The following is a 27,928-nucleotide window of genomic DNA, read 5'->3' as shown; positions in this document are numbered from 1 at the left end:
GATCATAGATTGTAAGGCAAAAAGCTTACAAGAAGTTTCAGCTTCAACGATGCAACAAGCTCGGATTTGGGCTCTTCCACCGCCCGAGGTGGCTCAGAAACAGACGTCTCATTCACTACGGCTCTCAACGCGATCTTGTTTCCACTGGAGGCTGCCGAAAGGCAAGTGGGTTTGCTCGAACTCGGTCGAATACGAAATGAGTCGCGTGATTTTGAAGAGGAAAATGAATGGAGGAACGAGAATCTGAGAGACGAAGACGTGGTGCAAGAGGAGGGACAGGTGGTAAGAAGAGAAGCCATGTCTCTGTTTGGGGATTTCTAATTCTGGCTGCCGAGAGGGCTCTAGATTTGATGCTGATGAATAAATAGGAGGGCTTCGTTCACTTACGACCGTTAGTTCTGGCGACAACGCCCATCGATCGTGGCAAATTCTTGTATACTCTCTAGAACGAAACTCTTCTCTATTCCCGTGTGTTTTTTTTAGCTTAATCCAAACTTATTTCCGTTATATATATAGTTTATTTAATAAACAAATATGTATTAAATTAAACATTTCTCATGTGTAAACGTGTTTTTAGAATATTAACAAATTCAACAGTTTATATTGCACTAAAGACTTCATTAACTAAATCGAGAATTCCTTGTCAAATCAATTTGATCCAAAACTTGGTTTTTAGAGAATAAGCATTGTTAAACACATTTACAAGTGTGAATTAAACAAAACCCACATGCAACTAAATTAAGGGTGGGAGATGGCATAGGTTGTGAATAATCTGAGAGCTAAGAGGCCAATCAAGACTGCTTAGATTTGGACCAATGTTGTCAGTATCGGTATCAGCCCTGAATCGTTTGGCCAACACTTCAGGTGAATCGATACTCAAGTGAATCGTTCTTAATCCACTAAAAAATAAAATAAAAAATATTAATCAGAACGTAACACGTGTTAAAGCCATCAAAATACTATTAAAAAATAATTTTAAGTATTTTTTTTATATTTATTAAAAAATAGCCTATTCAGGTACGATGCATGCCGATTTTCTGCCAATAAGATACATATGCCGATACTGAACATTGATTTGTACCGATTCAAGCTGCTTTTTGAAAAGCAAATTTGATAAAAAAAAAAAAATTCTGACAACATTTTGTGTGTAGTCATGCTACTATTTGTACGCATAACATACAAAAGGTGCAATAAAAAAATATTAAAGAGAGAGAGAGAGCAGTTTGCCTAGTACCCTTAGAATTCGATTTGGATTGCAACTTGTTTCATACAAACAAAACCAATGAGCGTGGATGTGGTAATCACCATATAAAAGTTTCTCTCTCTTCCTCTCAAGCCAGATTGAACTTTCTAGAAGAGGGAAAAAAAGATGCCGAAAATCATATCCCCATGATTGTGCCGCTCATCCACACAAAAATGTCGATTTTGTTTTTTTGTTTACTATGAATATCTTATTTATTGTAAAGTTCTCGGTTCATATAAATTTCAGCATTGTAAACCTAGTTTTCGCATAGGTCAAAAAAAAATCATAGAAAACCGCTCAAGGGTTGTCTTTTCATAATATTCAAGGGCTTTATTCGTAATTGTCTCTGCCTTATGAGCGATAGCCAAAAACATTCTGATCTTATTTGATTTTTCCAAGTTCATATATTTCAAAATGGCAGTTGGCAAAAACAGTAGGCGTCAGTGGGTCGGACCTCTGCCAACAAATGGGTGGGTCCGAATGAGGATCCGACTATGATTGCTGGTAACGGATTCGGATCCAAATACGACCAAATCCTTGATAAGAAAATCCAGAATGGGCCAGTAAAGATTATGTAGACAAGAGTTGGTCCATACCTGGTAAAATAATTGCGGATCTTAACTTGGATCTCAGGTGGGGGTCAGGTTTAATATGGAATTTCAAACCATACCGGGCTATATGTGCCTAATGAATTTCATGGGTCTGACATGAATAGTTAATTATCAGACCCCTTCTTTTGTTAATTAGGAGAACCTAACCCTAATGGATCTGATAAGGGTTGGGATTGGGCCATACCTGACCCATTGATACTCCTAAAAAAAGGTGGAATGATTTTGGAAAATGGGATAAAGGAAGGATGGTTTTGGTTTGCTGTGAGAGGGAAGACTATATTTAAAAAACTCAATATTCAGCCATTGTTTGAGGCCCAACCCATCACCAGAACCGTTTCCAAAATATGAACCCGTTTCTTGGTGGTTAGGTCAATATTGCTTTAATTTCCCTCATGGGCAATAAGTTTTTTTTGGATTTTCCAAGGGAAAAACCCTCCCATCACTGACCGCACATTGGTTGGCCTTTGGTTGGTAAAACCCTTGAGAAGAAAAAAGTCAATTAAGAATAAAAAGGCTCATCTAAGGCTTCTAAGCCGAAGTAATTATTGAAAAATGCATTTGTAAACAACTATAATAATAAAAGGAAACAATTAAATGAAAGGGAAAAGCATCTTGAGTATGTCGAGTTCGGTTTCAGTCATCCCCTATGTCATCCTTCATCTTCATACTCCTCTTAAATCTTATGATGCAGGGTGTTTTGATCAAATGTGACCTTATAGAGCATGATTAATTTAAAAATTAGAATTGAATCATAATTTTTTTATGAAGAATATGATTTTTAAAATTACAAAATATTGTGTTTTATCAACTGTTGATTTTTGAATCACCAAAAAATCCTACATAAAAGTCATATTTCCGCTATTTAAATGTTGATTTAAATGAAAGACTTAGCTGATTTGATTACAACTTGCATAAATAAAATCCCAAAGAGGGGTATGAAGATAGGGATGACATTGGAGATGAATGAAACCTATTTTGAGTTTATCACTTATATTTGGGTTGTACAGCTGTCTGATTGATTGACGTTGTGTGCCACCTCTTGGGATGGACTGTAAAGATCCATGGCAATGGATGACCGGCATAGATCCACTTTTCACTTCAGTCTGGTTGGGACATCAATGCATCTAAGAGGCCTTTTGGTGTAACGATATTGTTACAACCCTCATCATCCATAGTGCTTCTCCATAGCATTCTTTTAGGGATGACAGTGGACCGGGGGAAACGGGCCCGCCCTGCCCCACCTCATCTTGTTTGGACAGGGCATGAATAGGGATGGCAGTGGGGCGGGGCGGGGCGGGGGACAAGGTTTCCACCCCCGCCCCGCCTCAAAATTTTATCCTCCGCCCCGCCTCCGCGGCGGGGATGGATTTTATCCTCCACCCCCGCCTCCATCCCCGTTTCATACCCTTCATCCCCGGTCCAAACGGGGATGGGGCGGGGCGGGGCGGGGATATTGCGGGGAAAAGTGGTCGGGGCGGGGTTGGGGCGGGGATTAGGCGGGGATCGTGGCGGGGACGGGGCGGGCGGGGAAAAGTGCACGTCCACCCCCGCCCCGCCTCCGCGGCGGGGATGGATTTTATCCTCCATCCCCGTTTCATACCCTTCATCCCCGGTCCAAACGGGGCGAGGCAGGGATGGACTTACGCTTTCCCCCGCCCTGTCCCAAATCCTTGTAAGGGATGACAATGAACCAAGGATGCCCCCCTCTATCCCAAATACTTGTAAGGGATGGCAATGAATCAAGGAAAAATGGAAGACATGAAACGGAGATAAGGTTAAAATCCAAAGCTGTGAGAGGATGGAGTTTCAGATTTTGAGACGGGGCTGAGGGTGGAGAGCTTATCCCCCTTCCTGCCCCAAATCCATTGCCAATCCCTACATGCCCTTCCCTCACTCATCATGTCAACAAGTCAAATCCAAAAATCAGTTATCTTTTACATTTCCACACACGAATGCATTTTTTTTGAAAGAGTAAATCTTATTAAAAGAAAAACATACAGCAACTAAAGTTTGGGAGTCATCCCATTAGCATAAATCCCACAGAAGAAAGGTTGCAAAAACTAGACAAACATGACCAAAAGCTGCGACCTATCTCAACTACTTAGGCAAATCACTTTGTGAATGGCAAGGGGTGTGGACAACGAGGAAAAAAGGCAGCGAGGTTGGGCGATGGAAAAGAAACAAGGGAGGCACATGTTGGTTCCAGGCGAGGGATTGCGGGTGGCTGCTGGAGAAGGTAAGCTGATCTGGGTGGTACAGAGGGCGGGCTGGCAATGTTTAAGTGACTTTGGGAGTAGGCAAAACCCCAACCAGTGGGGACACAGTCGAAACCTCAAGTGAGGAAGGGCTGAAGGAAGAACCACCTTCACAGATATAGGACACACTCAAATGCATTTTGTTCTTGGGGGACTTCTCAGTTCTTCTTTGATGCCCTCCTTAACATTACAATCACTATCAAAGCATAATCTCTCTCTCTCTCTCTTTGGGACTCCATCATTATGCCAAGGACTATGGCTGGCTTAAAAAAAATTGCTTTGCATAAAAGGAATGTGGCATTGGCTGTGAAGCAGTGTTGGTTGACTCATACTTTACAGGATGCATGTGCAAACTTCTTTCGACTGAAATATGGTCTAATTGTTTTCCTTGCTGTTCGTCGGGGGCCTCGTGAACTATACACATCACATTTGATAAAAATGTGGTTTAGGGTATTGCGTTTGTTTTTTGACAAAAATTTGGACATGAGGGTAGACAAATCTTGGCTTCAATGCGCAATCTCAAATGCAGGAGTTTTTCAAGTACACAAGGTTTACTGTTCTCTTTTACCTCCAGGTCTGGGCTGGATCCCCAAAAATGCTTTATGGGCGAAGAGACCATCTTCGAGGACCAAGGTATTGACTTGGTTGATTCTTCATGACCGGATACAAACCCATAGCAATATCAAAAGGATGGGGTTTCAGTTTTTTAGTTGGTGTGTGCTTTGTTGACAGGTTGAAGAAACCATACAACATCTTTTTTGGTAGTGTAAAGTGTTTCAAGAATTGTTTTCTAAAACTTAGAGGGCTCCATCAGTTGTTGTGCGGGAGGGCTGCTTTGCGTTAGATCTTATCCTCGGCTCTGCTATAATTAGACGTGAAAAGAAGTGGACTATTTGGAGAGTTTGGTTATTTACAGTGTGGTGGTTCATATGGATTGCTAGAAATGATGCTACTTTTCGGGATGTCCCATTCAACCTTAATCGTTTGACTCATGGGGTCTTGGCTGATGTGTATGCTATCTTACGCATATATCTCAAAGACTTGCCTCTGCCTCCAACCGATCCTCATTTAGATGTCTATGGTCCTTGATGAGTTTTATGTTTTCTGTTTGGTTTTTTTTTGTTTTATGTGTAAATGGTGTTTTCATGTTTTGTTGTTGTGTTTGTGCTTGTGGTATTTAACTCTTTGTTGAGTTTCACTTTTAAGTAATGTTGATCGCTTTTCGTGTCTCTCTCTCTCTCTTGCTAAATACAGAATATCTAGTGATCAATAATCTCTTGTTATAGCTAGATGGTAGAACACACAATCAATTCATTAGCAGGTTTACCCTGGATTGTCATGTTCGAGGGAATCTCCAGAAGAGAGGACTACCATGAGGCAAGTGGTGGCCGATTTGAAGAGGATAAGAAAAAAATTTCAAGTTGCAAGAACTGAAAGTGCTTGAAATGCACAATTATAATTCAGATCTTAGTTAAGGCAGGTTTCATGATCAGCTCAAGTGATTTACTACAGAATACACAAAGAAAATTTCAGAGGCATAGAAATTTGAGAATTGAGCGTCGTTCTCTGCAATGCATTGGACTACTTTTCTGTTTGTGTTGGTGTCTTTTTTCCTCTAGTTTTTTACTATTTTTTTTAAATAATTTGACTAGTAGCTTAATGCTGGTCTTGGTGCCTCCTTGTCATCTTCTTGGTGGTATTGTTTCTCTTTTTCTGTTAAAAGAATCATACAGAATGTCATTTTCTTTTTGTCTTCTAAAAAATGAAAAACAATTTCTTTTTCATTTTTATTAAATATATAGTAGTAGGCAAGTGTTCATTACTAAGGCTGTGTTTGAGAGATATGCAATTGGAGCTAGGTTGTGAAATCCATGATGCACAACTGCATTTGGAATCAAATAGAACTTTGATAGATATAGTTAATATGCAATGCTTATATTAGTTTCGGACTCTGTTTTAATATTTGGGGTGAGGCTTTACCTAGTGCTTGTTATATATTAAATAGAGTTTTTTATTTTAAAATTAATATTACACTTTATGAGCTTTGAAAAGGAAGAAAACCAAACCTAAGGTATATTAAAGTTTGGGGTTGTACTGCATTACATGTGTTTTTATTGGTTACTCTCAAAACAGTAAAACTTATAGATTTATAGATCTTGAAACTGAAGTAATCTTTGAATTTATCCAAGCTGAATTTAGAGAAAATTTGTTTTACAAATCCCTTGAATTTCCTAGTATTATTGAAAATGAACCAAATTTCAAGGGAAACTATTGATGAACCTGAAATTTTTTAAATTAAAAAAAGTTAAAAAAAAAATGAGAAAACCCAAAGACTTTAATCTTTATATGATTGATAGGGATCTATCTTTTTTTTAATGCTATGTCTTCTTCTGATATGGTCGCTTTGAAAGAAGTTGTAGAAAGGGAAATCGATTCTATCTTTGAAAACAAAACTTGGATTTTGTTAGACCTACCCTTAGTTTCAAACAAAGAAAACTTAGAATTGATGGTTTTATTAAGAAATTTAATGCTCGTCTTGTTACTAAAAATTTTAAGCAAAAACCTAAAATTGATTATCTTGATATTTATGCCCATGTTAGCATAATTGAAACTATTAGAACTTTGATTGATTTGGCATCAATTTTCAATCTTTATATCCTTCAAATGGATGTCAAAATTGTATTTTTAAATGAGGTTCTAGATAAAGAGATATATACGGAAAAACCTGAAGGTTATGTAGTAACAAACCAAGAAAATAAAGTTTGTAAATTGCTTAAATATCTATATAATCTTAAACAATCATCAAAACAATGGCATAAAAAATTGATAATATAATTTTGTCATATAGATTTAAGATTCATGTTTTTGTCAAGTGTGTATATAACAAAGTAGACTATGACAATGTTATTATCACTTGTTTGTGTGTAGATGATATGTTGATTATGAGCAATAGTGTGAATTGCATTAATTTTATGAAAAGTTTTCTCTCTAAACTGTGATATGTAAGACATGGATTTGTTGATGTAATTCTTGTGATTAAATTAGTTAGACATGAAAATGGTTATGAGTTGACACAATCTCATTGTATTAAGAAAATTTTGAGTAAATATATAATCACTTTGATTGTAAACATGCATTAACTCTATATGCAATTGCGTGAATTGCATTAATTTTATGAAAAGTTTTTTTTTGCTAAACTTTGATATGAAAGATATGGGACTTGCTAATGTAATTCATAGGGATAAATTAGTTTGACATGACAATGGTTATGCGTTGGCATAATCTCATTGCATTGAGAAAATTTTGAAAAAATATAATCACTTTGACTGTAAACATGTATTAACTTCGTACAATCATAGTGTTAAACTATCAATTAACATTAAAAGTAGTATATCCTAGTTAGAGTATTCTAAGTATTATCGGCAATCTTACATATGTTTTGAATGAAAGTAGGTCAGACATAGCATTTAACATAAGCAATTTTAGTTGATATGAAAGTAATCTAGGACAAGATCATTAGAATGCTATATACTGGGTCTTGAGATATTTAAGAACATTGAACTATGGGATATTCTACGGTAGAGAGCATACAGTACTAGAAAGATACAGTGACATAAAGTAGAATTTTGATTCCAACAAAACTTTGTCCATGAGCATATAGATTTTTACCCTTGGGTTTGGAGCTATCACTTGGGGATCCAAGAAGAAAATTGTGATAAGCCACTCGACCATGGAAGCAGAACTAATAGTACTAGTTGTTGCTAGTATAAAAGTTGAATGGCTAAGGAATCTCATAAATTAAAATACCAATAGGAGATAAATCAATAACTTCAATAACTTCAATAACTATGCATTGTGATAGTCAAACAAAGGCATGTAGTAATATTTCTGGTAAAAAATTAATACATATAAGTATACAACATATATAAACAATTACTTTATGAAGGAAACACAACCAATTGATATGGGTCAAACTAAGTGTAGTAGTTCAATGAGAAGAACAAGTCACTAGAGTAATTAGATGAGCACTAATAAATATAAGGATAAAGATAATCTTTATCTCATTCTTGATGACTAGTGCTCGAAACCTACAAGTTAAAAGTTGAGTTTGTTTGAACTCGTAATGAGATCCATAGGTCATATACATGTGGTGTTTAAACAGGTCTGTCACCTTTGACGGACTCACCTATGTGAGTGTGAAGGTGAGGAAAACCTTCTATGAGACTTAGGTTTGTTCGTAGAGTATTCATGAATCTAGAATACTGCACATGATCATTAATGTGGGGTTTTTACAAATTAGTAGACACACTATAATCATCTGAAGTGAAAGTGTATGTTAGTAGTGTTTGGTAAGTTATTTTGAACTCTCAATTCAAGGCTAACACTATCGAAGTCCCAAGTTGACTTGACTAAGTAACACTAATGTAAACGTTCAAACCCCAAAAGTATATTCATTTATGCAATGGATCTTTATAAACAATCTCTTATTTCCTATTTTATAATTTTAATACACATGGGAACTATTATTTTTGGCTCAAAATTATGTAAGCTTATGTCTATTTTTCTAAGATTGGGGTTTGGAGGAAAATAAGTAATTTGAAAAAAAATTGTTCAAGTCCTATTAACCTTATTGGATGGCCACTTTTCCTCTTATTGGTCTTGATTACCTCTTCATTCCTATTGACCATGTTGGGTGGTCATTTCCTTTTCTATTAGTATTATTGAGAGGTCATTCATCTTATATATCCTGGTTGGTGACCATTTTCCTTTCTATTGGTCATATTGAAATGTCATTCATATTGGCCTTGTTGGGTGGTCAGTTCTTGTCTTCTTAAGTGGCTTTTCTTATTGGACATGTTGGATGGCTACCTCCTACTTATATTGGCATGGTGACAGGTCATCTCTTATTGGCCTTCATGGGTGGCCACCTCCCATTCATATTGGCCTTTTTGGATGGTCACCACCTACTAGGATTCAGTTAGCTTTCTCTTGGATGGTGGGCTTGGGACTATAAATACTCATGCCCAACACCATTTCTCACTTGTACTCTCAACTTCAAGCTCTTTCATTCTCTTCTTCTTAGTTCTCTCTAATCTATAAACTCTCACTCTCTCTTTCTTTCTATCTAGTTGTCTTTTAGACAAAGAAATTTGTTCCTCTTTGTGCTTTCTTACGTCTTACCTTTTCTAGTCAAGTGGTTGTTCACAGTGACTTTGTTGATTACTATAATCTCACCTAATGTAGGTTGTATATTGGTTTTGGCAACCTGATTCTGACGGGACATGAGGTGAAAGTGTAAGTCCATCCCTGCCTCCATCCTAACATGGGTTTTGATTTTAACCTCTATCCCCATTTCATGTTCTCCATCCCTAGTCTAAATAGGGTGAGGCGGAGTAGGGCGCTATCTTTCGCCGGTCCACTACCATCCCTACCTCTCACCCCCCAACAACAATGTCTGAAACACCACAAACAAGTTTTAAAGAGAAAAGAAAAAAGAAAAGTGAAGCCCCCACCTAACTTGACCCTTCTCTCTCTCTCAACGTATCAATGTCAGTGGTTCCTCTACACTAACTTGTATGCATGCACGACTTAGGGAAAAATTTGAGAGTTTTGTTTTTTGAATGGGGTTTGGGCAAGATTTTTCTTAAGGTGATACCTAGAGTGGTCCAGTACTTTGGGGTGCTTGGGAGGGGCAGACTAAGGAGGACACATTCTAATCTTCTGGTTTTTTCAAGAAGTCACTTATGTAATAATCATAATTTTTTTTTAGTTATTAAACATATAAATGAAGTAGGGGGACCTAAGCTTGTAGGACCGAATTTCTCCAAAAGAGGTAGGGAGATCTATGCTCTACTTGTGAAACAAAATTCGTGGCATGAATTTCATCAATTTTTCATAAGTGTAGACTCTAAACCATGCCCCCCACACATGGGTTTGGCTTAAGGCTATCAAAGAATGAAAATAGAACGGGTTTTTGAGAGAAAACTTCTTTAGAAATTATATTTTTCCTAAAAATTGGTTTCTCAAAAAATAAAATTTTAAAATTTTAAATTACTTAGGTTATTCAATGATTTTCATAAATCTCAATTTGGGTTAGTAGATCATGTTAGTATAGTTGCTTTGTCAAAATTTGAATAATTTTTGTACCATCCCAATTTTTAAATCTCGAAAATGATGGAAAAAAAGTTTTTTATTTTGAAATACTTTAATAAAAATAGCAATAAAAAATCTATTAGGACTAAAACTTGACGTGCTACTTCTCGTATACATTCATAACCATACAACAATGGAATTAGAAATTCAAACATTCATGAATTAAATTTAAAAGTTCATAATAATCTAAAACTAATTATAATTATCTAATCAATAAATAAATCTAATTAAAATATCTCAGTCTCAATCCAAAACATCATAGGTGTGGGAAAGGTATGGCTCGGTCCCCGTCGTAACCTCCCGCCATCACATGTAAGTCTACTCACTTCCTGAAAAATATTAAAATCAAAGGGTCACACATACAATATCTCAATAGGGTAGAGCTATACTAAACAAGTAAATCAGAAATACGAAAGTAAAAATTTTATCTAACTTTTTATACACTAAATCAAATTAAATCTAAAATAATTCAACATGCATTTCAATAATTCAAGTAAGCATACTATTTACAAAAATACCAAATATGCATCATTTATTTTAACTTAAGCAAGTAAAATGCATGAATAATTAAAAATGTATGTACTTACCAATGCAGAAGTCATTCATATGCATGAACCAATTCTTATCTTTAATTATCTTTTCTTTCTTATATAATACATGTCATGCCTATATAATACACATACATTTAAGATTCACTTCTTAGCTCTGTGGGTACAAACACATGCAGACACCTAGATCAGGGTTATGACATAGGCAGTATTTTCATACAGGGGTGGCTTTAGCCTGGCCGGGCACCTTTCACCAGTCCTGGTTGAAGGATGACAAACGCGAGAGAGACTCTCAATACCACCATCCCGATGCATCAGAATTTCACTCAGAGTTTTTTCTCCCTACGTTGCAGTCTATTGTAGAGGGTTTCTCCTATCTTCGTGGGTGAGGAGGAGCAATCTTTCGTGCTCAAAATAGAATTTCACGAAGTCAGATATATTGTTTGCCCTTTCCTTGCAAACTCTTACTTTAATGTCACATGTTTTACTTATTTAAATTAAATGTTTTACACGTAACATCATAATTGAATCCATCAAAGAGGATTTAACCACTTTAGGGCAATGAATTTATATATTAGAGCATTGCATTCGATAACATGTTCATTTTTATGCTTTGCAAACACATGTGCATATACATAAGCAAGGCGATAACTTTCATAACTTGCATGCATCCACATATTCACATTATCATCATCATAGGAACATGCATAAACATACAATAAAGATAGCATTAAAATATTTATAAATATATTCGCAAGTCGGTCCTTTCGGTCCGTTAGCGCATAGCTATATAGGCAAACACATTTATTAATTAGACATTTCATCATGCCTCAATATTGGGCATATCATTTCCTACATAAAAACATACTTTTGAAGCATATATATAGTCTGAAAATTATTCATAATGTCATGCATATCAATGAATAAATTACACAAGTATTCGAGGATTTGTTCTCAAACTGGTTCCAAACTTGCAAAAAGTCCAACTCTATCCAACGATTATAGAGGTTACAAAAAAAATTCCATTTGATGAACAAAGCTGAACTTTTTAAAGTTTGAAAAAAAAATTGTCAGCTTTTCAAAGCCATAAACTGTTCATAAAAATTCATTTGTATGAGAAAGTTATGAATGTTTTACTATAGACCTATACTTTTATGTTCTGACGGTCACAAAATAGTGCTCAATCTATGAATAGAGCTCAAAATTTTATAATAGATGTAAAATTTTGTTAGATTTTTAATGCAATAAACCACTCATCAAAACATATTTGGACGAGAGAGATATGAGAGATTTATCGATCGGGTGTCAAGTCAAAAATATGTAATACCGGATATATATATATATATATATATATATATATATATATATATATATATATATTCAGGTGGGGCAAAAATGGGTCACCCAAATCTATATTTCTAAATTTTTTTATATGAATTAAATTAAAAAAATTATAAAATTCATACTACACTAAACTAGAATAATCTACAATGGACAAATCTATTTTTCTCAGTCGTTTGACCGAAAAAATAGACCCATCTCACATAGGGCTTAATTTCTCAAAAATAATTTTGGTAAATTTCATAATATAATAAGTAAATCATGTAATTTTCCTATGAATAAAAATCAATAAATCATGTAATAATTTTATAATATCAATATTCACATACACTGCAATTTACAATTAAATTTTGCATGAACTTAATTAGGCATATCACAGTTTTCACTAAATTTACCAATTTTTTTATGAGAAACCCGATAAAACCATATATGTGATATCTAAGGAATTTGATCATGAAAATCCTTCAAATTTTTACAGAGCATCTATACTAACATGATCTACTAACACAAATCAAGATTTATGAAAAAATTATTGAATAACCTAAGTAATTTGAAATTTTATAGTTTTATTTTCTGAGAAACTAATTTTTAGGAAAAATACAATTTCTAAAGAGGTTTTCTCTCGAAAACCCATTCTATTTTCATTCTTTGATAGCCTTGAGCCAAACCCACTTGTGGGAGGCATGGTTTAGAGTCTACACTTATGAAAAATTAATGGAATTCGTGCCATAAATTTTGTTTCATAAGTAGAGCATAGATCCCTCTATTTATTTTGGCAAAATTTGGTCTTACGAGCTTAGGTTGTTCTTTTCACAAGAACCAGCCATTCCAAACATCCAGTAGCCTTGAATATGACCTCCCTACGCTCTATTCATGCACGTAAAAGCCTTCATTGTTGAGCCAAGGGTGAAACACCAAAGACTTGGTGTAGGGAGATGAGAGAGAAGAGAAGGAAAAATTGGGAGAGATAGAGAGAGAGAGAGAGACTTGGGAAAAATAGTAAAGGGTTAAGGGTTGGGGCTAATCTCAGCCCTTGATCTAATCTAGGCAAAGTTTCCAAATCTCTAAGTGTTTTACTTTTTTTATATTTCTTTTCTCTTTTTTTTTGCAAGCATACTATATATCATATATGTTAGATGTTTATTACATAGTATGATATATATTTCATACTATATGAAGTAGAGAAGGGTGGGTCGACCCCCATGGGTTGGCCCCCTTTCCATTTTAAAAAAAATCAACTTTCTTGCTTGGCAAGCAAGTTGACTAAATAGTTTTTTTTTTCTTTTTTCTTTCTTTCTTTCCTTTTTCCTTTGTTTCCTTCTTCTTTCCTTGGTCCAGCCCTTGCTAGACCCTTTTAGATCCATCTAGGCTAGATGCCTCCCCTTATGGGGCTTGATTTTTAAAAGAAGAAAACTTTTGACTTTTTGGTCCTTCATTTAAATTTTTGGTAAGCTTTCAATTTAACTTTATTTTAAAGTTTTATTTTCTTTTTACAATTTAGAGTTTTAAATTGGATGTCGAATAGGATGGGATGGCCCACGTATGGACTCCTACCATTTTATCAAATTTAGTTAAGTATTTAAACTCTATTCCATGAAATGAAATTCCAATGTAATTCAAATTAAAATCAAATAAAATCTTTCACAAATTAAAAATGTAAATCCACATGAAATGTTAATAAATGAAATTTAAGTTAAGCCTACACATACTTAAAATCCATTCCTAAATTTTTGAATTTCCATAGATTTAAATTATTTTTTCTTAATTAGCCTTTAAGGGTTAATTCAAATTTCTCAGAAACAATTTTTGACAAATTTGAATTCTATACGGTCGATGAGACCCTTGGGCATGTAGGGGTTATTTTCTCATATTTAAATTTTTTTCTAAGTCCTACAGACCCTCTAATACAATACTTAAGTCAAATTATCATTATGGAGTTTCTCTTCTAAAAATATCATTTTCTCAAAAATGATTTTTACTAGGGTTGGCAGGACTTGTTGTTGCTTTGAATATTTGATTTCATTTTGGTTTTGTACATTAGATTTCAAACTAAAATTCAAATTTATTGAATTCACATTGCATACATATCAAGTTATCCTAAATTCGTTTGAAATCTCCTTCCATTTCATTTTGATAAAATTTATTAGTTATTTTATTCAATTTTATCTTTTTTAGAAATTCGATTCTAAATGTGAATTTCACTTAAATCAACTTGAATCAACTTTAATTTTTTATATGATGTTTCTTGTATTTCATTTTAGAATAATTTATAAATTTATATTTCTTTCTCATAAAAGTTATTATTTTATTTACTAGAAATGTCCTGAAGAATTTATAGGTATTATTTCTAGATTCAACCGAAGGTTCAAAATTTAATTTCAACAGAAAATATAAATTATTGTTTATTTTAAACTTGAATTAACATTTAATTAAGTCTTAATTTAGATTTGAATCAAACTCGAATCTAATTATAATATTCAAACATATTTATTAAATTTGAGTTCAAATCCAAACTGATAAAACTTCAAAAATTGAAATCAAAATTTTAGTTAAATTCAACTTAAACCCGAATTAAATCTAGTTAAAAATCAAAACCCTGATTTAGAATAAATTCTCCACTAGAAATTTATTCTAAATCCTTATAAATGTTTGAATTATAAATTGAATCCTATCTTAATCTCAATTAAAATTTTAGCCTTAATTCAATGTTATTTTTTGTAAAATATCTAAAATTGGTGGGTTTTGCATCCTTCCCTCAAAGAAATTTCGTCCTCAAAATTTAACTAGGCTTATTCATCAACGAGATTATGAATGATTTGTTTTTATCATTTATATGTTTAATAACTGGAGAAAATTTATGGTTATTACAACTTCCCTAGTACTCAGAACCTTTGGTTCCTTACTGGCAGTCCGTGCACTTTATATAAATAAGAATAAATATTTAAATTCTCAATCTCTCTTAAAAAACTAAAGAAAAAAGGCAGAAAGAATCACCATTAATCACATTTGACATTGATATTATGTTAATAAATATCAAACTTTAAAAGGATAATAATTTGAGGCTCGATCTAGTCATATATAACTTTCTTCAGATAATCCAAGGGAAAAGCCCCTTCATCACCCAGCGAACAATGGCAGGCCTCTGGTTGTTAAAATCCTTGAGGTCCTTTACTTAGCTTCAACCTTGTGGCAAGGGATGCCACCTATGGGTGTCCCTCATCAACTGGGTGACATTACCAGATGAGCGGCACCCTTGTGGGCCAGTCATGACATTTTAAATTGTTGCTTTTTATGTATGTCCTTGCATAATTTTTAATGAAATCTATGAATATTTGAATAAATACATTTATGTTATGTTCATGAATTATTGCATGAAATTGTGGCTTAAGATTATATTATGTATCAACCGACACTACAAGAATGAAGGTCAATAGTGGCAACTCTTTAACGGTGAGAAAAAAACTTGGTGTTATTGATCAAGCAATAAGAGCGAAAGTTTTGTCCTCCTTAATTGATAGGTAATAGCGGTAACATAAATATTGTATCATTATTACTCTACTACGATCATGCATCTCGTCGTTATTGTTTCATCAATAATAACATTCTGGATTGGGCCTTGAATGTCTTGCCCCTGCACACATCTCATCATTATTGTTTATATCTATAACAGTGACATTAGGGTGTCACCATTAAAGATTTCTTTATAACGGTGAGATTATCTGACCATTAAATATTATCGCTAAAACACTTTAACAACTATATTTAATGAGCAGAAGATCTCGTTGTTATAAATCAATAATGGCAAGATCTGAATCTAGTTGTTATAGAGTTTAAATCTATAACGATGAGAGTTAGATCACTGTTAGAGATATATGTATAATGATGAGATTCTCTGTCATTAAAACACTTTGACGATAATCTTTAACGGCCATAGAATCTCACTGTTATATATCAATAACGACAAGATCTGGATCGCATTGTTATAAGATTTTACTATATAACGACATGAGTTGTGTCATTGTTATAGAGTTGTATTTAAAATGGGCTTGAAGCGCCCTTATCTCTCTCGCCGGATCACCACCAATCCTCTTCTCTGCTTGGGTGACATCATCATCACAGACATCCTGATCCTCCTCCCTGCTCGGGTGACACTGATGATGACCACAATAAATTATTCATTTGTGCTATCAGATTTTCTAGGGTTTCAACACAAAACATTTATTCCCCGTCATTTATTCACTCTTGGAAATTAGCTAAAGGTTGGTAATTAGATTCTTCTTTTTCCTTTCCTTGTATTCTTAATTGTTTTTCGTTATGCATTTTCACGAAGCTGCTGCATTGCTCTCTCTCTCTCTCTCAAAAGTATTGTTTATTTTCTCTCTTTATATGGCTTAGGCTCAAAACAGGCTAAAGAATCAGAAGACAAGAAATATTGGCCAGACACTGACCTTGTAGATATTGTGAATAGCAGCGAAGAAGGTAGAGAATACCATCTCTTTGTTTCTCTACTCTTTCTTGGGCTTCTTGGTTTTTGGACTATATATAATTTAATCATGTTATGGGTTGAATTTGTTTCTATCAATTCTTCTTTGTTTTCCTTATCCACCTTACTAGGCATCTTGATTTTGGGATGGTTTTGGGGTGTTCTTGGTTTTTCTTATCGAATTTTGATGTGGGTAGGATTTATTTATGATGTTTTCTTATTGTTTTTTTTCTCCTATTTCTTGTGAGCCTTGATTTTGAGATTATTGATTTCTTTGTATTTTTCAAGTTGAAATATGATATGGATAGCATTGGGTTTTAATGCATCTCCTTTCTTCTTATCAGAAATGTTTCAATTTGTCCATTATCTGTCTGATGATAGTGATGGATGCCAGAATTGATTCTTATAAAGCACATGCCAAAAGTTTTGTTTTATGTGCTGCCAAACTAGTGAATTTCATTCAATTTCTTCTAAATTTGTTTTCCTCCAACTCATTTCCATATTTTCCTATCAATTTTCTCCAAACAGCGCCTAAAAGTAAATAGTTAAAAGAAATGAGAAACTTTAAGTTACTCAAAAATGTTGAAAATACTTAAAATTTGAGAATGTTGGATATAGAGACAATTGCAGCTTCAATTACTTTTTCGTGGTTAACTAGGCCTTATGAGACAAGGAACTATTTTTTATTTTTCCATTTGTAGGTTATACCCATTATTGCTTAGGCTTATATCCACAAAAATATAAGTTGACTTGTTCGTGAATTAGCCTATTAAGACTTAGTTACAAATATTTACCCTTTTAAATTTCATGCGGCATGATCTCGTGATCTTTCAAAAACTTTAATCTACTATAATCTCTTGAATAATTCAAAGGTTTTCTTTTCAAGAAACTGCATTCTGGTATAACATGGTTGGCTTGACTGATATTTGATGAAATTGCATTCTGGTATAGCGTGGCTGGCATAACAAGCAATTTTGGTGCACCTCAAATGTTTAATTCCCTCAAATGTTGTTAGGCACCTTCGTTTAATATAGAATCAATCATTGAGGGTTATGTCCAATTGTGGGGAAGGCCTGTCAAATATTGGAGTTTTGCATGATATGGATTTGAATCTCTCTTTAAAACTTGAAGTTGCCACCTTGACAAGTGAACCTGCAAATGGCTTTTGCTATGGTATATTGATTATTGTCAACCCTTCTAAATTGATGTCCTTACACATTAAATATACTTGAGCTGCATTTATCCTTATTGAATTGATGCACTAACACTGAAATAAAGTTCTATTTTTGTAACATAAAAAATGCATTTTCAATTTCAATTTTATATTGGAAAAGTATGCTTTAATTCTTTGTAAAACAACGTATATCAAAGTTTTGCGAATATACTCAAATAAGTGATTAGGTTTTGAAATATATGTCTTGAAATGAATGCTTATGTGCCTATGTGATTAGATTCTGAAATATATTTTTTTAAATAAATGCCTATGAGATTAGATTCTGAAATATATTTTTGGAAATGAATGCTTATGTGCCAATGTGATTAAGTTTTGAAATATATGTTTTGAAATGAATGCTTATATGCCTACGTGATTAGTTAATATATTTTTTGAAATGAATGCCTAAGTGATTAAGTTCAAAAATATATTTTTTGAAATAAATGTCTATGTGATTTGTTACTTTAGGATGAATTTGGTATTAAATTTGATATGTGGGCCTTAGTAGGTCACGTGCGTTGTTTTGGAATTCATAAACACTACAGCATATCTCCATCACAAGCAAAAAAGGAAGACCTTGTGTTAGAAAGTTCAAATTGGTTGGAGGACTCATGCCTAGACCCAGAAATTGATATAAGTGCAATTGAACAACTACCTATTGAAGAGTTAACAAAGCATCTCAGGTCATAAAGAAAGTGTAATGTAAGTGCATGTATTATTGTTCGATTTTCTGCCTTTGTATTCTTTTTCTCTCTTTAAAACGAGTTAGAAAATGTGTATAGCCCTTATTTATATTTCATAATTGTGTGCTATCTTAACTCCATGAACTTGTTGCTGCCATTCATTTGATATACATAAAATTTGTGAATCAGTTCTTCTTAATATATATCAAATTTAATATTGTTCTTGTATGACTCAATTTTGTACCGTGTAGTCTAATCTAATATTGTTAGCAAATGTTGACATATGTATCACAAAGGCATGTGTATTCTTCCTCACTAAGATGAACTTACTTAAAAATAAAATATAAATTATATTGCTATAACGTGTGAAAACCCCAACTTTAGAATTTTTTGGATGTATTGCCTTTGATGTCTCGCATATTAGGTTAGGGGTCAATCCTGAGTGAGTTAGGGTGATGAAGTGTGTCTTTTTTTGTTTTTTTTTTTTTGCTCTGATCATGTAGAACATTAATTGTTTGTAAAAGTTTTTCATTGTCTGAACATCAAACATCTATATCCCAAATTGGTTTGGGTAACTACATGTCATCCACGTGCTTGAGCTCAATGTTTGAAACATTAATATCACTCACTATTTAGGATAGTTTGATGTTTACCAAAGGATTGAGTTCAATATATGGTATCATAGATAGATGCACATTCTCTACAAGATTATCATCATTCCATTCATCAACAACTTCTTGTACATTATTTTCAACTGCTTCTTGTTTAACTTTGCAAGCAACTAAGTAAATATAGCTGCTAAATAATATTGACTCTACTTCATCATCATTCAAAACATCTATCCATATATTTTAGTTACCTACTTTAGGAGAATAACTATAGCAGAAGTTCAATAACTCTTTCACATATTCGGTTTTACAATATATGAAAGTATAAATTTTTAATGCTACTATTTTGGGAGACCAATATACATCTTCAAGTATGGTGATCTGTATTACGACGATATACTTTAACCCTTTTAGAGGTCATCATTAACTGCCTACATCAACCACATAGCATAGCATTCATCTAATGAAAATAACATGTGAAAAAAGGCTATATATATATATATCTTTCATACATTCATTTAACAAAACTATTGCAACAACCTCTCTAAAAAACAACTACCCACAATAACCCTTAACCTGTATTCAATAATTGTGCATAGTCAACCCCAATCCTATCACACTAATTGAATGCTTGTGTGCAGTCAACCTTAGACCCATTACATCAAGACAAAAGCATCGAATATTTTTATAATCTATTTGTTGATCCTAACCTACCATATTTTTCAAAATTAGTATTAAAGCTTACATTAATAACCTATAGATAATTATCTCATATACGTCATTGTATCTGGTAGTAATTCTAGTAACCTACTCGGTTTACCAAAAGAGGATAAGTTGAATTGAGGGAACTTTTGTATGTGACATTTCAAGATCCTGTTTCTCCTTAATTTTAAAGATTTGAAGTATGTTTTGGATACTCTTGACCGTTAGCTTACATTTAGTAGAACAAGTAGAGAAAAGATAATCATATGGTTGTTTATATCATTTTAAATTTGATGAAGGATTGTCTCATATCATCCTTTGTGACAGGAAAACATTACTGTTATATGGGCAATAACTCTAAGGTTAAGGTGTTGAGAGTTGATACATATCTCTTACAAATAAAGAATATGACCATTGAACATAGAAATGCTCTATATGCCCAGGACATTAAGAAGAACACCCTTTTAGTTAAGCTTCTTATTGCAGCTGAATTTATTGTTACTTTTTTTTATGATCATGTGTATCTGTGATATAAGTCAACTAATGATTTATATGTCATTATTGGCTCGATTGTTAATAATCTTTATGTAATACCTGCAATTTTTTGAGGAATTTTCATGAATTTTTGCAATTCTTATTTTTATGTAATAAATCAAAACTGATAATTCAAGTTAAGCTTTATACTATAGGGTTTATATGGCCTAGAAAAAAAATCTAAGTATAAAAAATACACCTACATGCCCCAAGGGTTTCATCGACCCTATTGAATTCTTTTTCTTCAAAAATTATTTTTGAAGAATCTGAATTATCATTAGGAGGAATATATATAATAAATAATTTAAATACATGTATTTTTGAAATTCAAAAGATGACATGCATTTACATTTGACCCTAATTAAATTTCATTTAGTGTCATTTCATTTCATCCTATATTTTTGTTTTGAAAGAATTGAATTTAAATTTCAAGTAAATTAATTTGGAATTTATTTAGTAGAATGAAACTTGCAAATTTATTAAATTTAATGAAAGGGTAAGAGTCCATAGGTGGGTCATCCCATCCTATGTGGCACTCCAATTTAAAACTTTAAAATAAAGTTTAAAACAAAGCTTGTCAAATTTTAAGGCAAGTCTTGAAAGTCAAAACTTGCCTTTTGGAAAGTTAGGCCTTCTATGAGAGGGGCATCCCTTCCTAAAGGATTCTAGGAGGAGGAATGGCTGGACCAAGAGGAAAAAAATAGAAATAAGGTGAAAAAAAAAGAAAAGGAAGAAAAAAAATACAAACCTTGACTAGTCAACTTGCTTGCCAAGCAAACAAGTTGACAATTTGCAATTTGGGTCTTGTGTGTCGATATCAAAGTGATCCAGGACCACAATATTGGATTGCAATAAAGCAGATATTGCACTATATTAAAGGTACCAAATCCCATTCTCTTATATACGAAGGTACAAATCCTTCTGTTTAAGGATATACAAGTGTAAATTGACAAAGTGACCTAGACAAAAGATTTTTCACTTCTCATTATGTTTTCACATATGGTGGCAGTGTTGTCTCTTGGTGCTAAAAGAAACAATCTAGTATTGCATTATCTACTATGGAGGCAGAATTTCATGTAGCTATAGAAGTAGTTAAAAAAGCCATATGGATAAAAAAATTTATGATTAATATGGACATATATTTGTCTGTCACCATATTTTGTGATAATCAATATGCCATTGTATTGTTGAAAGATTCAAAATTTTATGGGAGAGCAAAGCACATAATTGATCGTTATTTATTCATTGAAAATGAAGTTGAAAAGTGACAGGTTGTGCTATCATATTTGCCTACTTCGGTTATGCTTACAGATCCATTAACCAAAGCACTGAACCTAAGATCATTTGTAAAACGTGTTTTTGACATGGGTGTAAAATTGTACTCTCCTAAAAAAATTATTTAGGCTAAATGGGAGATGTTGGATCTTTTGTATGGCCTTGCATAATGGATATTTAAATAAATAAATTTATGTTATGTTCATGAATAATTTTGTATTATTTCATATAATTATGGCTTGTATTAAAATAAAATATGAATTATGTCATTATAACATGCACCCTGGCTATAGAATTTTTTGGATGCACTACCTTTGATGTCTCAAATATCAAGTTAGGGATAAATCCTGAGTGAGTTGAGGTAATGATGTGTGTCTTCTTTTACTTTTTCTGCAGTAAGGTCTTCTAAAGAAGAGACCTTCAGACGATAAACCTACTCATGGTGTCAGTATGAGAAAATCGCCCAAAGACCTGACAGAAAACCATGGAGTATGCAACACACATGCTTATACCCCCATTGCCTCTCTAGGTCGGTTAGACATTTCAGTGTGTGAAAGGCAGGTAGCCCTCTGGAGAGACAATGGTTAAGAACCACATTGTTGGTGACCTTCGAGTTAGAGTTAGCTAAGCAAACTTTGGTCTTGGACAATAAATACACCAATTATTTGTTTGAGTTGAAGTTGGAGCAGAGCTTTTCCAATACCCATTACAATATTAAGTGTGAGCACACCAACCAAACCAAACCTCATGTCTTTTAATGTCAATTATATTAATATATAATAATAATAATTAATTTTAGAGTCAAAATCATGATTTACCAAACAAGTTTTTATAAATCATGCTTTTTGGGGCATGTTCATAAAAACCAAAATTGTTAGATATTATTTTGGTATTTTTGAAATTTCTACAAATTTTTTTTAAGTGTCTTAATTTATTAATTAAAATTACTTAATAAGAGTTTAACTTTGTTTTGAAAAGTGTTGTTGGAGATAAAGCCAACTAGAACTCTCTCTCTTAATAGGAGAAGGGGTTCCTGACTATAAATAAGGTTCTCACCCTTTGGAGGAACATTGAAAAAAATCTTTTTGGGTAGCCTAGTGCAATTGAGCTAAGAGGCAAACCTAAGGTCCACCCCCATTCGGTTTGTTCCCAAACCAAAGAACACAAAATTTTGAGGCCCGTTCAATTCTTGACGGTGGTAAAAGTAAGTTGGTTCTTATCTTGTGCTTCTTTTCCTTCTTCCTTGGACTTGTACAGGTAAAAGGTACATCATATGATCTTTACTCAATTTATTATTGTTATTATTTTTTAGCATGTTAGTTGTCGATTTAGCATTTTGAATCTTGCCAGTATGAATATCATTTCTTTTATGGCCAAATTGCTAGGCGGATTATATGTGCAATCTGGTGAGCTACATGCTCACCCTGGATTTAGCTTTATGGGTAGGGCTGATAGTTGAAGTCAGAAGCATATGAGTCTTTAGTAATTTTTTTGTCATGCTACAATTACCAAATAGTAGGTTTTGCCTTTTTTTTTTTGTTAGTCATAGCATCGTAAAGATACCCATTGAATATTAATGATATTTTTTTAATGCATAAGGATTACTTTCATTATTAAAAGAAGTTTAGGTTACGTAGCCATTAGGATGTGTGCATGGTGGTCTCCTTAAAAGTGCAGAACTTATTTTTTATATTTTGTAAAATTTGCATTATGTTAAAAAATGAAAAGTGTATTGTGTCATGACCAGATTTATTAAAAATAAATTTTATGATTAACCATGTTTAAAATTTGATTTAACTATAAAATAAAATTATTTAGTTTAATTAAATAAGATTTATAGGTTACTTGTCAATCCAAAACTACCACGTTTTCCAACATAAACTTGGTAAAAAGCATATAACCGGTGATGGTTTTAGTGTGCACCGATTTCTTTTTTAGTTCATAGATGGCACATATATGCTGCTTTTCCATGTTTGGTATCAATATCAGCGTGAACAGCGCATGTTATCACAGGGTTTATTTTTTAAATCCGCGTGCAGGTGCGTCGTTCGTATCCCATATATCCCACATCTCAACTTTGCACCTCAATGTAGGGATGGCAGTGGACTGGGAAAATGGGAACCCGCCCTGCCCGCCTCGCTCCGTTTGAACTGCAGATGGAGGACATGGAACAGGTATGGAGTCGAGGATGAAGGTTAAAATCAAAACTCGTGCGGGATCGATGGAGGCAGGGATAGACTTACGCTTTTCCCCGCCCCACCCCGTCCTCGATCCCCGTTAGTAAAATAACTAAAATACATTTAGGGATGGCAGTGGACCAGGGAGAAACAGAGACCTGCCCCGCCTCATCTCGTTTGGACCAAGGATGGAGGACATGAAAAGAGGATAGAGGTTAAAATCAAAACCCGTGCAGAGATGAAGGGCAGAATTTTCAGACGAGACTGGGGCCTCCACTACCATCCTTACCTCAATTGCCACAAATGACCCACAATAATGCGCTATTAATGCCAGAAATATACTACTTATACTAGTGAAGTTATGGATTTCCAAATATGTATATAGACTTTGATTTAAAGAATTGGGTGTCACTCATAATGCCTACGTTATTTTGACATTGTTTTATATTTTATTATATTTTGTTTGTATGGCGTCAAATTTGAACCGGATTGTCGGTTTATTTTTGGTGGTTTATTCTCCAGCTTGCTTATAAAAGAGGGAAAATAAAGGGAAAAAGTTGTGGGAACACGAAGCTACACAGATATTTCAGAATTTCTTTGAGTATTATTATATAAACAAGAATGATAAAATTTGAAATAATTTATTGTAATATTTCATTGTATTTTCTTTAATGCTATCTTGCAGGGATGTTTTTGCAAACACAAACCCTTTTAAACTGGCACACACCATTCAAGTCACCCAAGGTCCTAAACCCATCAATTCTAGTATTTCCAAGACAAAACAATTCTCTAATAGATACCTGTTATAACAATTGTATCCTATATGAAACTAACTGAGAGAAAGCAAAGCACCAACAAAGAGCTAAATCGAGCTCACTTGCTTGATCAAGCGTGGTCCGTTGAGTAACCAGCCTGGGCTTGTCCTGCTGCTCGGCTCATTTAGAGTCATACATGAGCCCAGGCCATGCCTAAAAGAACCGAGACGAGCTAAGCTTTGTACAGGCCTCATCCACACCTTAGCCTCATTGACTCTTTCTTTGGTGGTGAAAACATTCATTTTCTTCTTCTTCCTGTTTTTTTTTTTTTTTGATGATGAGGAACCTTCCTAGGGACATGGGGCAAAAAGGCGTTTGTTTCATACCCTTATGAAAAAAACTCCTTTTCTTAAAAAATAGTATCTTTCAAAAAAAAAAAGGTGAAACAACTATGTCGATGAGAAGTATGTGGTGGGACCTACATAATAAAAGTGAAAAAGGCAGCTTAGCTGTCAAAATGGGTTCATGCCTACAGCCAACATTCACATTGGTTTCTGATTTACCATAGAGGCAAGTTGGAGCAAAAACTATACTCAATGGCAAAGTGCACCATCTTCTTCTTCCTGACACTCTGCTCGTTGTTTCTGTTTTCTTCTGCTCAGCCTTCAGCCATCTTGCTGGGTCGGAGCTACTCAACAGCATGGAATGTCACCAGTGGGAAATATAATTACATCCTCCAGACTCAAAGATCTGACCCCACATTTGCTTGTGGCTTCTACATGGCTGAAACCTCCTACTACTTCTCTGTCTTTATATCACCAGATGGCTCACTGGTTAAGCCTCAAGCTCAGGTGGTTTGGATGGCAAACAGAGACAAGCCTGTGGGAAAAAATTCGACCCTCAGACTCACTCAGGATGGAGGCCTAGAGTTGGTTGATGCAGAGAGTGGCATTGCTTGGTCTACAGGCACATCAGGTATGTCTGCAGCAGGCATCAGGATTGAAGAAACAGGAAACTTGGTGCTCTTTGATGCAAAGAACAAGACTTTGTGGCAGTCTTTTGATCGCCCTACAGACACTCTGGTTGCAGGCCATTGGCTGCAAGATGGACAGAGACTTACTTCCAATTCCTCTGCATCAAACCCATCCAGAGGCTTATACTATCTTTCCATGACAAATGACACTTTAAGTGCATTCATCAAAGCTGACCCGCCACAGATGTATCTCCAGCTCAACCATTTTTACAAACGCGTCAAAAAATGTGGATATCCTAATAGAAACACTGTCAATATCCTAGTTGGGCCATTTCACCTTCTTTATGCTCCTAGCTGCGCCAACCCCAACCGCACCCAGTTCTTGATCACAGCCTCCCCTTCTGGTGGCACCCCCATCACTGACACCAAATCACCAAGCCATTTCATGAAGTTGGAGACCGATGGCCGGTTGAAAATCTATGATTGGAGTCCTGAGGAGAGACAATGGGTATCATCTGAGTTGGGGAATTCAGACTCAGATGAATGTCTGTATCCCCTCAAGTGTGGCAATTTTGGTGTTTGCAAAAGAGGGCAATGCAGTTGTCCTCGACCTATTGATGAGGATCAATTCAAGTACTTCAAGCACTTGGATGATGAACTACCAGACTTGGGGTGCAAGGAAATCAGTCCCACCTCCTGCAGTGACACCACCAACAAGAGCCTTGTGAATTTTGGCAACTATTCTTATTTCAATTACATAGACTCCAGTGCATCAGCTCACAATATCATAAGTCTTAATGGGTGCCGTGAAGCTTGCCTGAACAACTGCTCCTGTAAGGCCATCTTCTTCAATTCTGAGAACAATGGTACCGGAGGTAACTGCTACATGTTAAACCAAGTATTCACAATAAGGAAAGATCCCTTACCTAGACGGACCTACATTTCGTGGGTATTTATCAAAGCAGCAGACCAGCCAGCATCTCCACCTCAACATGAAAACGGGCAGGTAAATGATAGTCGTCACAAAAGGAAGAACATGCGTGCTGTAACCATCATGGGAATTGCCGTTGGATCTTCTACGATTGGTGTTTTCATTGCCGGAACTCTTGTTTTTCTGGTTATCAGACATAGGAAAAAAGAAGAGGATGAAAAGGAAGAATTCGACCAAGTGCCTGGAATTATGCCTAGGAGGTTCTCTTATGAAGAGCTGAAGATGGCTACGAAGGATTTCCAAATGACCCTGGGCAGGGGAGGGTTCGGTTCCGTTTTCGAGGGGGCCCTGAATGATGGCACACGAATTGCAGCGAAGAGATTGGACAACATGGGGCAGGGAACTAAGGAGTTCATCGCAGAGGTTCAAACTATTGGCCACATCAACCATCTGAATCTTGTAAGGCTGATAGGTTTCTGCGCCAAGAAATCACACAAGCTCCTGGTTTATGAGTATATGTGCAATGGCTCATTGGACAAATGGATTTTTCATGAAGATGATAGGCCAAATCTCAACTGGAAAACCAGGCATCACATCATCCTTGGCACAGCCAAGGGGTTGTCCTATCTTCATGAGGAGTGCAGACAGAGAATTGCTCACTTGGACATCAAGCCACAGAACATACTCTTGGATGATAATTTCAATGCTAAACTCTCAGATTTTGGTTTGTCAAAACTGATTAACAGAGACGAGAGTCAAGTGGTGACCACCATGAGAGGGACTCCAGGTTACCTTGCACCAGAGTGGTTGAGTGCGAGCATCTCAGAGAAGGCTGATATCTACAGCTTTGGGGTAGTGGTCATAGAAGTTGTGTGTGGAAGGAGGAACTTGGACCCTTCATTGCCAGAACCAAGCAGGCATTTACTAAGATTGGTGCAAGGCATGGCACAAGAGAACCAACTGTTGGGCCTTGTTGACATGACGAGTGAGGAAAGGTCATGCTATGGAGAAGAAGCACTGCAAATGATGAGGATTTCAATGTGGTGCTTGCAGAACGATTACACAAAGAGGCCTCCAATGTCTTTGGTGGTAAAGGTTTTGGAGGGAACCCTGGAATTGGAGACCTGCATTGAGTTTGGATCATTAGATATGATGACGCCTCAACCCCGGACTGAAATGCAAAGTGTATCTGCCGTAAGTTCACTTCTTTTGTCAGGTTCTAGGTGACACCATGAAGTGGCAACAAAGCATATGATAATCAGTCAGGTGTACACTACATATGATATATTTTCCCTATTGGATAACTTATAGGTTGGTTTATCATATAGTGACCCATAATGGAGTCCGAGATAAGTTCCCCTATGACTTTAAGTTGACATCCAAAAATATCTCTACTTTACAAACGCAAAACGTGGTCAAGCATTATTCATTTAATTTTTAGAG

At 34.8% G+C, this 27,928-nt stretch overlaps 2 protein-coding genes across 2 annotated transcripts in view; one reads left to right on the top strand and one right to left on the bottom strand.

Moving 5' to 3' along the window:
* FIB4 (Plastid-lipid associated protein PAP / fibrillin family protein) overlaps positions 1–491 on the bottom strand; it is a 36,329-nt gene extending 35,838 nt beyond the window's left edge. The window contains exon 1 of the mRNA XM_090011244.1: positions 30–491. Within this exon, the coding sequence (XP_089867370.1) occupies positions 30–299 (270 nt within the window). The 5' untranslated portion in view covers positions 300–491. The remainder of the gene's footprint in view (positions 1–29) is intronic.
* A 3,532-nt stretch (positions 492–4,023) lies between these two features.
* LOC149834140 (G-type lectin S-receptor-like serine/threonine-protein kinase SD2-5) lies at positions 4,024–27,712 on the top strand. The gene is made up of 4 exons (XM_090009289.1): positions 4,024–4,090; positions 4,684–4,742; positions 23,743–23,823; positions 25,244–27,712. Exons 1-4 carry the CDS (start codon positions 4,024–4,026, stop codon positions 27,710–27,712), a joined length of 2,676 nt encoding a protein of 891 aa, XP_089865415.1.
* The last annotated feature ends 216 nt before the right edge of the window (positions 27,713–27,928 follow it).

This window comes from Nuphar pumila, chromosome 6 (genome assembly GCF_984573655.1).
Source record: "Nuphar pumila chromosome 6, dmNupPumi1.hap1.1, whole genome shotgun sequence".
Classification (NCBI taxonomy): domain Eukaryota; kingdom Viridiplantae; phylum Streptophyta; class Magnoliopsida; order Nymphaeales; family Nymphaeaceae; genus Nuphar; species Nuphar pumila.
Note: the sequence above shows the minus strand (reverse complement) of the source record. Positions and strands in the feature narration are given on the sequence as shown.

What these genes read in the sequence shown, in the direction of transcription:
- LOC149834140 (XM_090009289.1), top strand. Translation starts at nt 4,024, where the DNA reads ATGGAAAAGAAACAAGGGAGGCACATGTTGGTTCCAGGCGAGGGATTG. An exon ending in GCGGGTGGCTGCTGGAGAAG is followed by an intron (nt 4,091 to 4,683) that starts GTAAGCTGATCT and finishes TTTTACCTCCAG; the next exon opens with GTCTGGGCTGGATCCCCAAA. An exon ending in GACCATCTTCGAGGACCAAG is followed by an intron (nt 4,743 to 23,742) that starts GTATTGACTTGG and finishes ACCTCAATGTAG; the next exon opens with GGATGGCAGTGGACTGGGAA.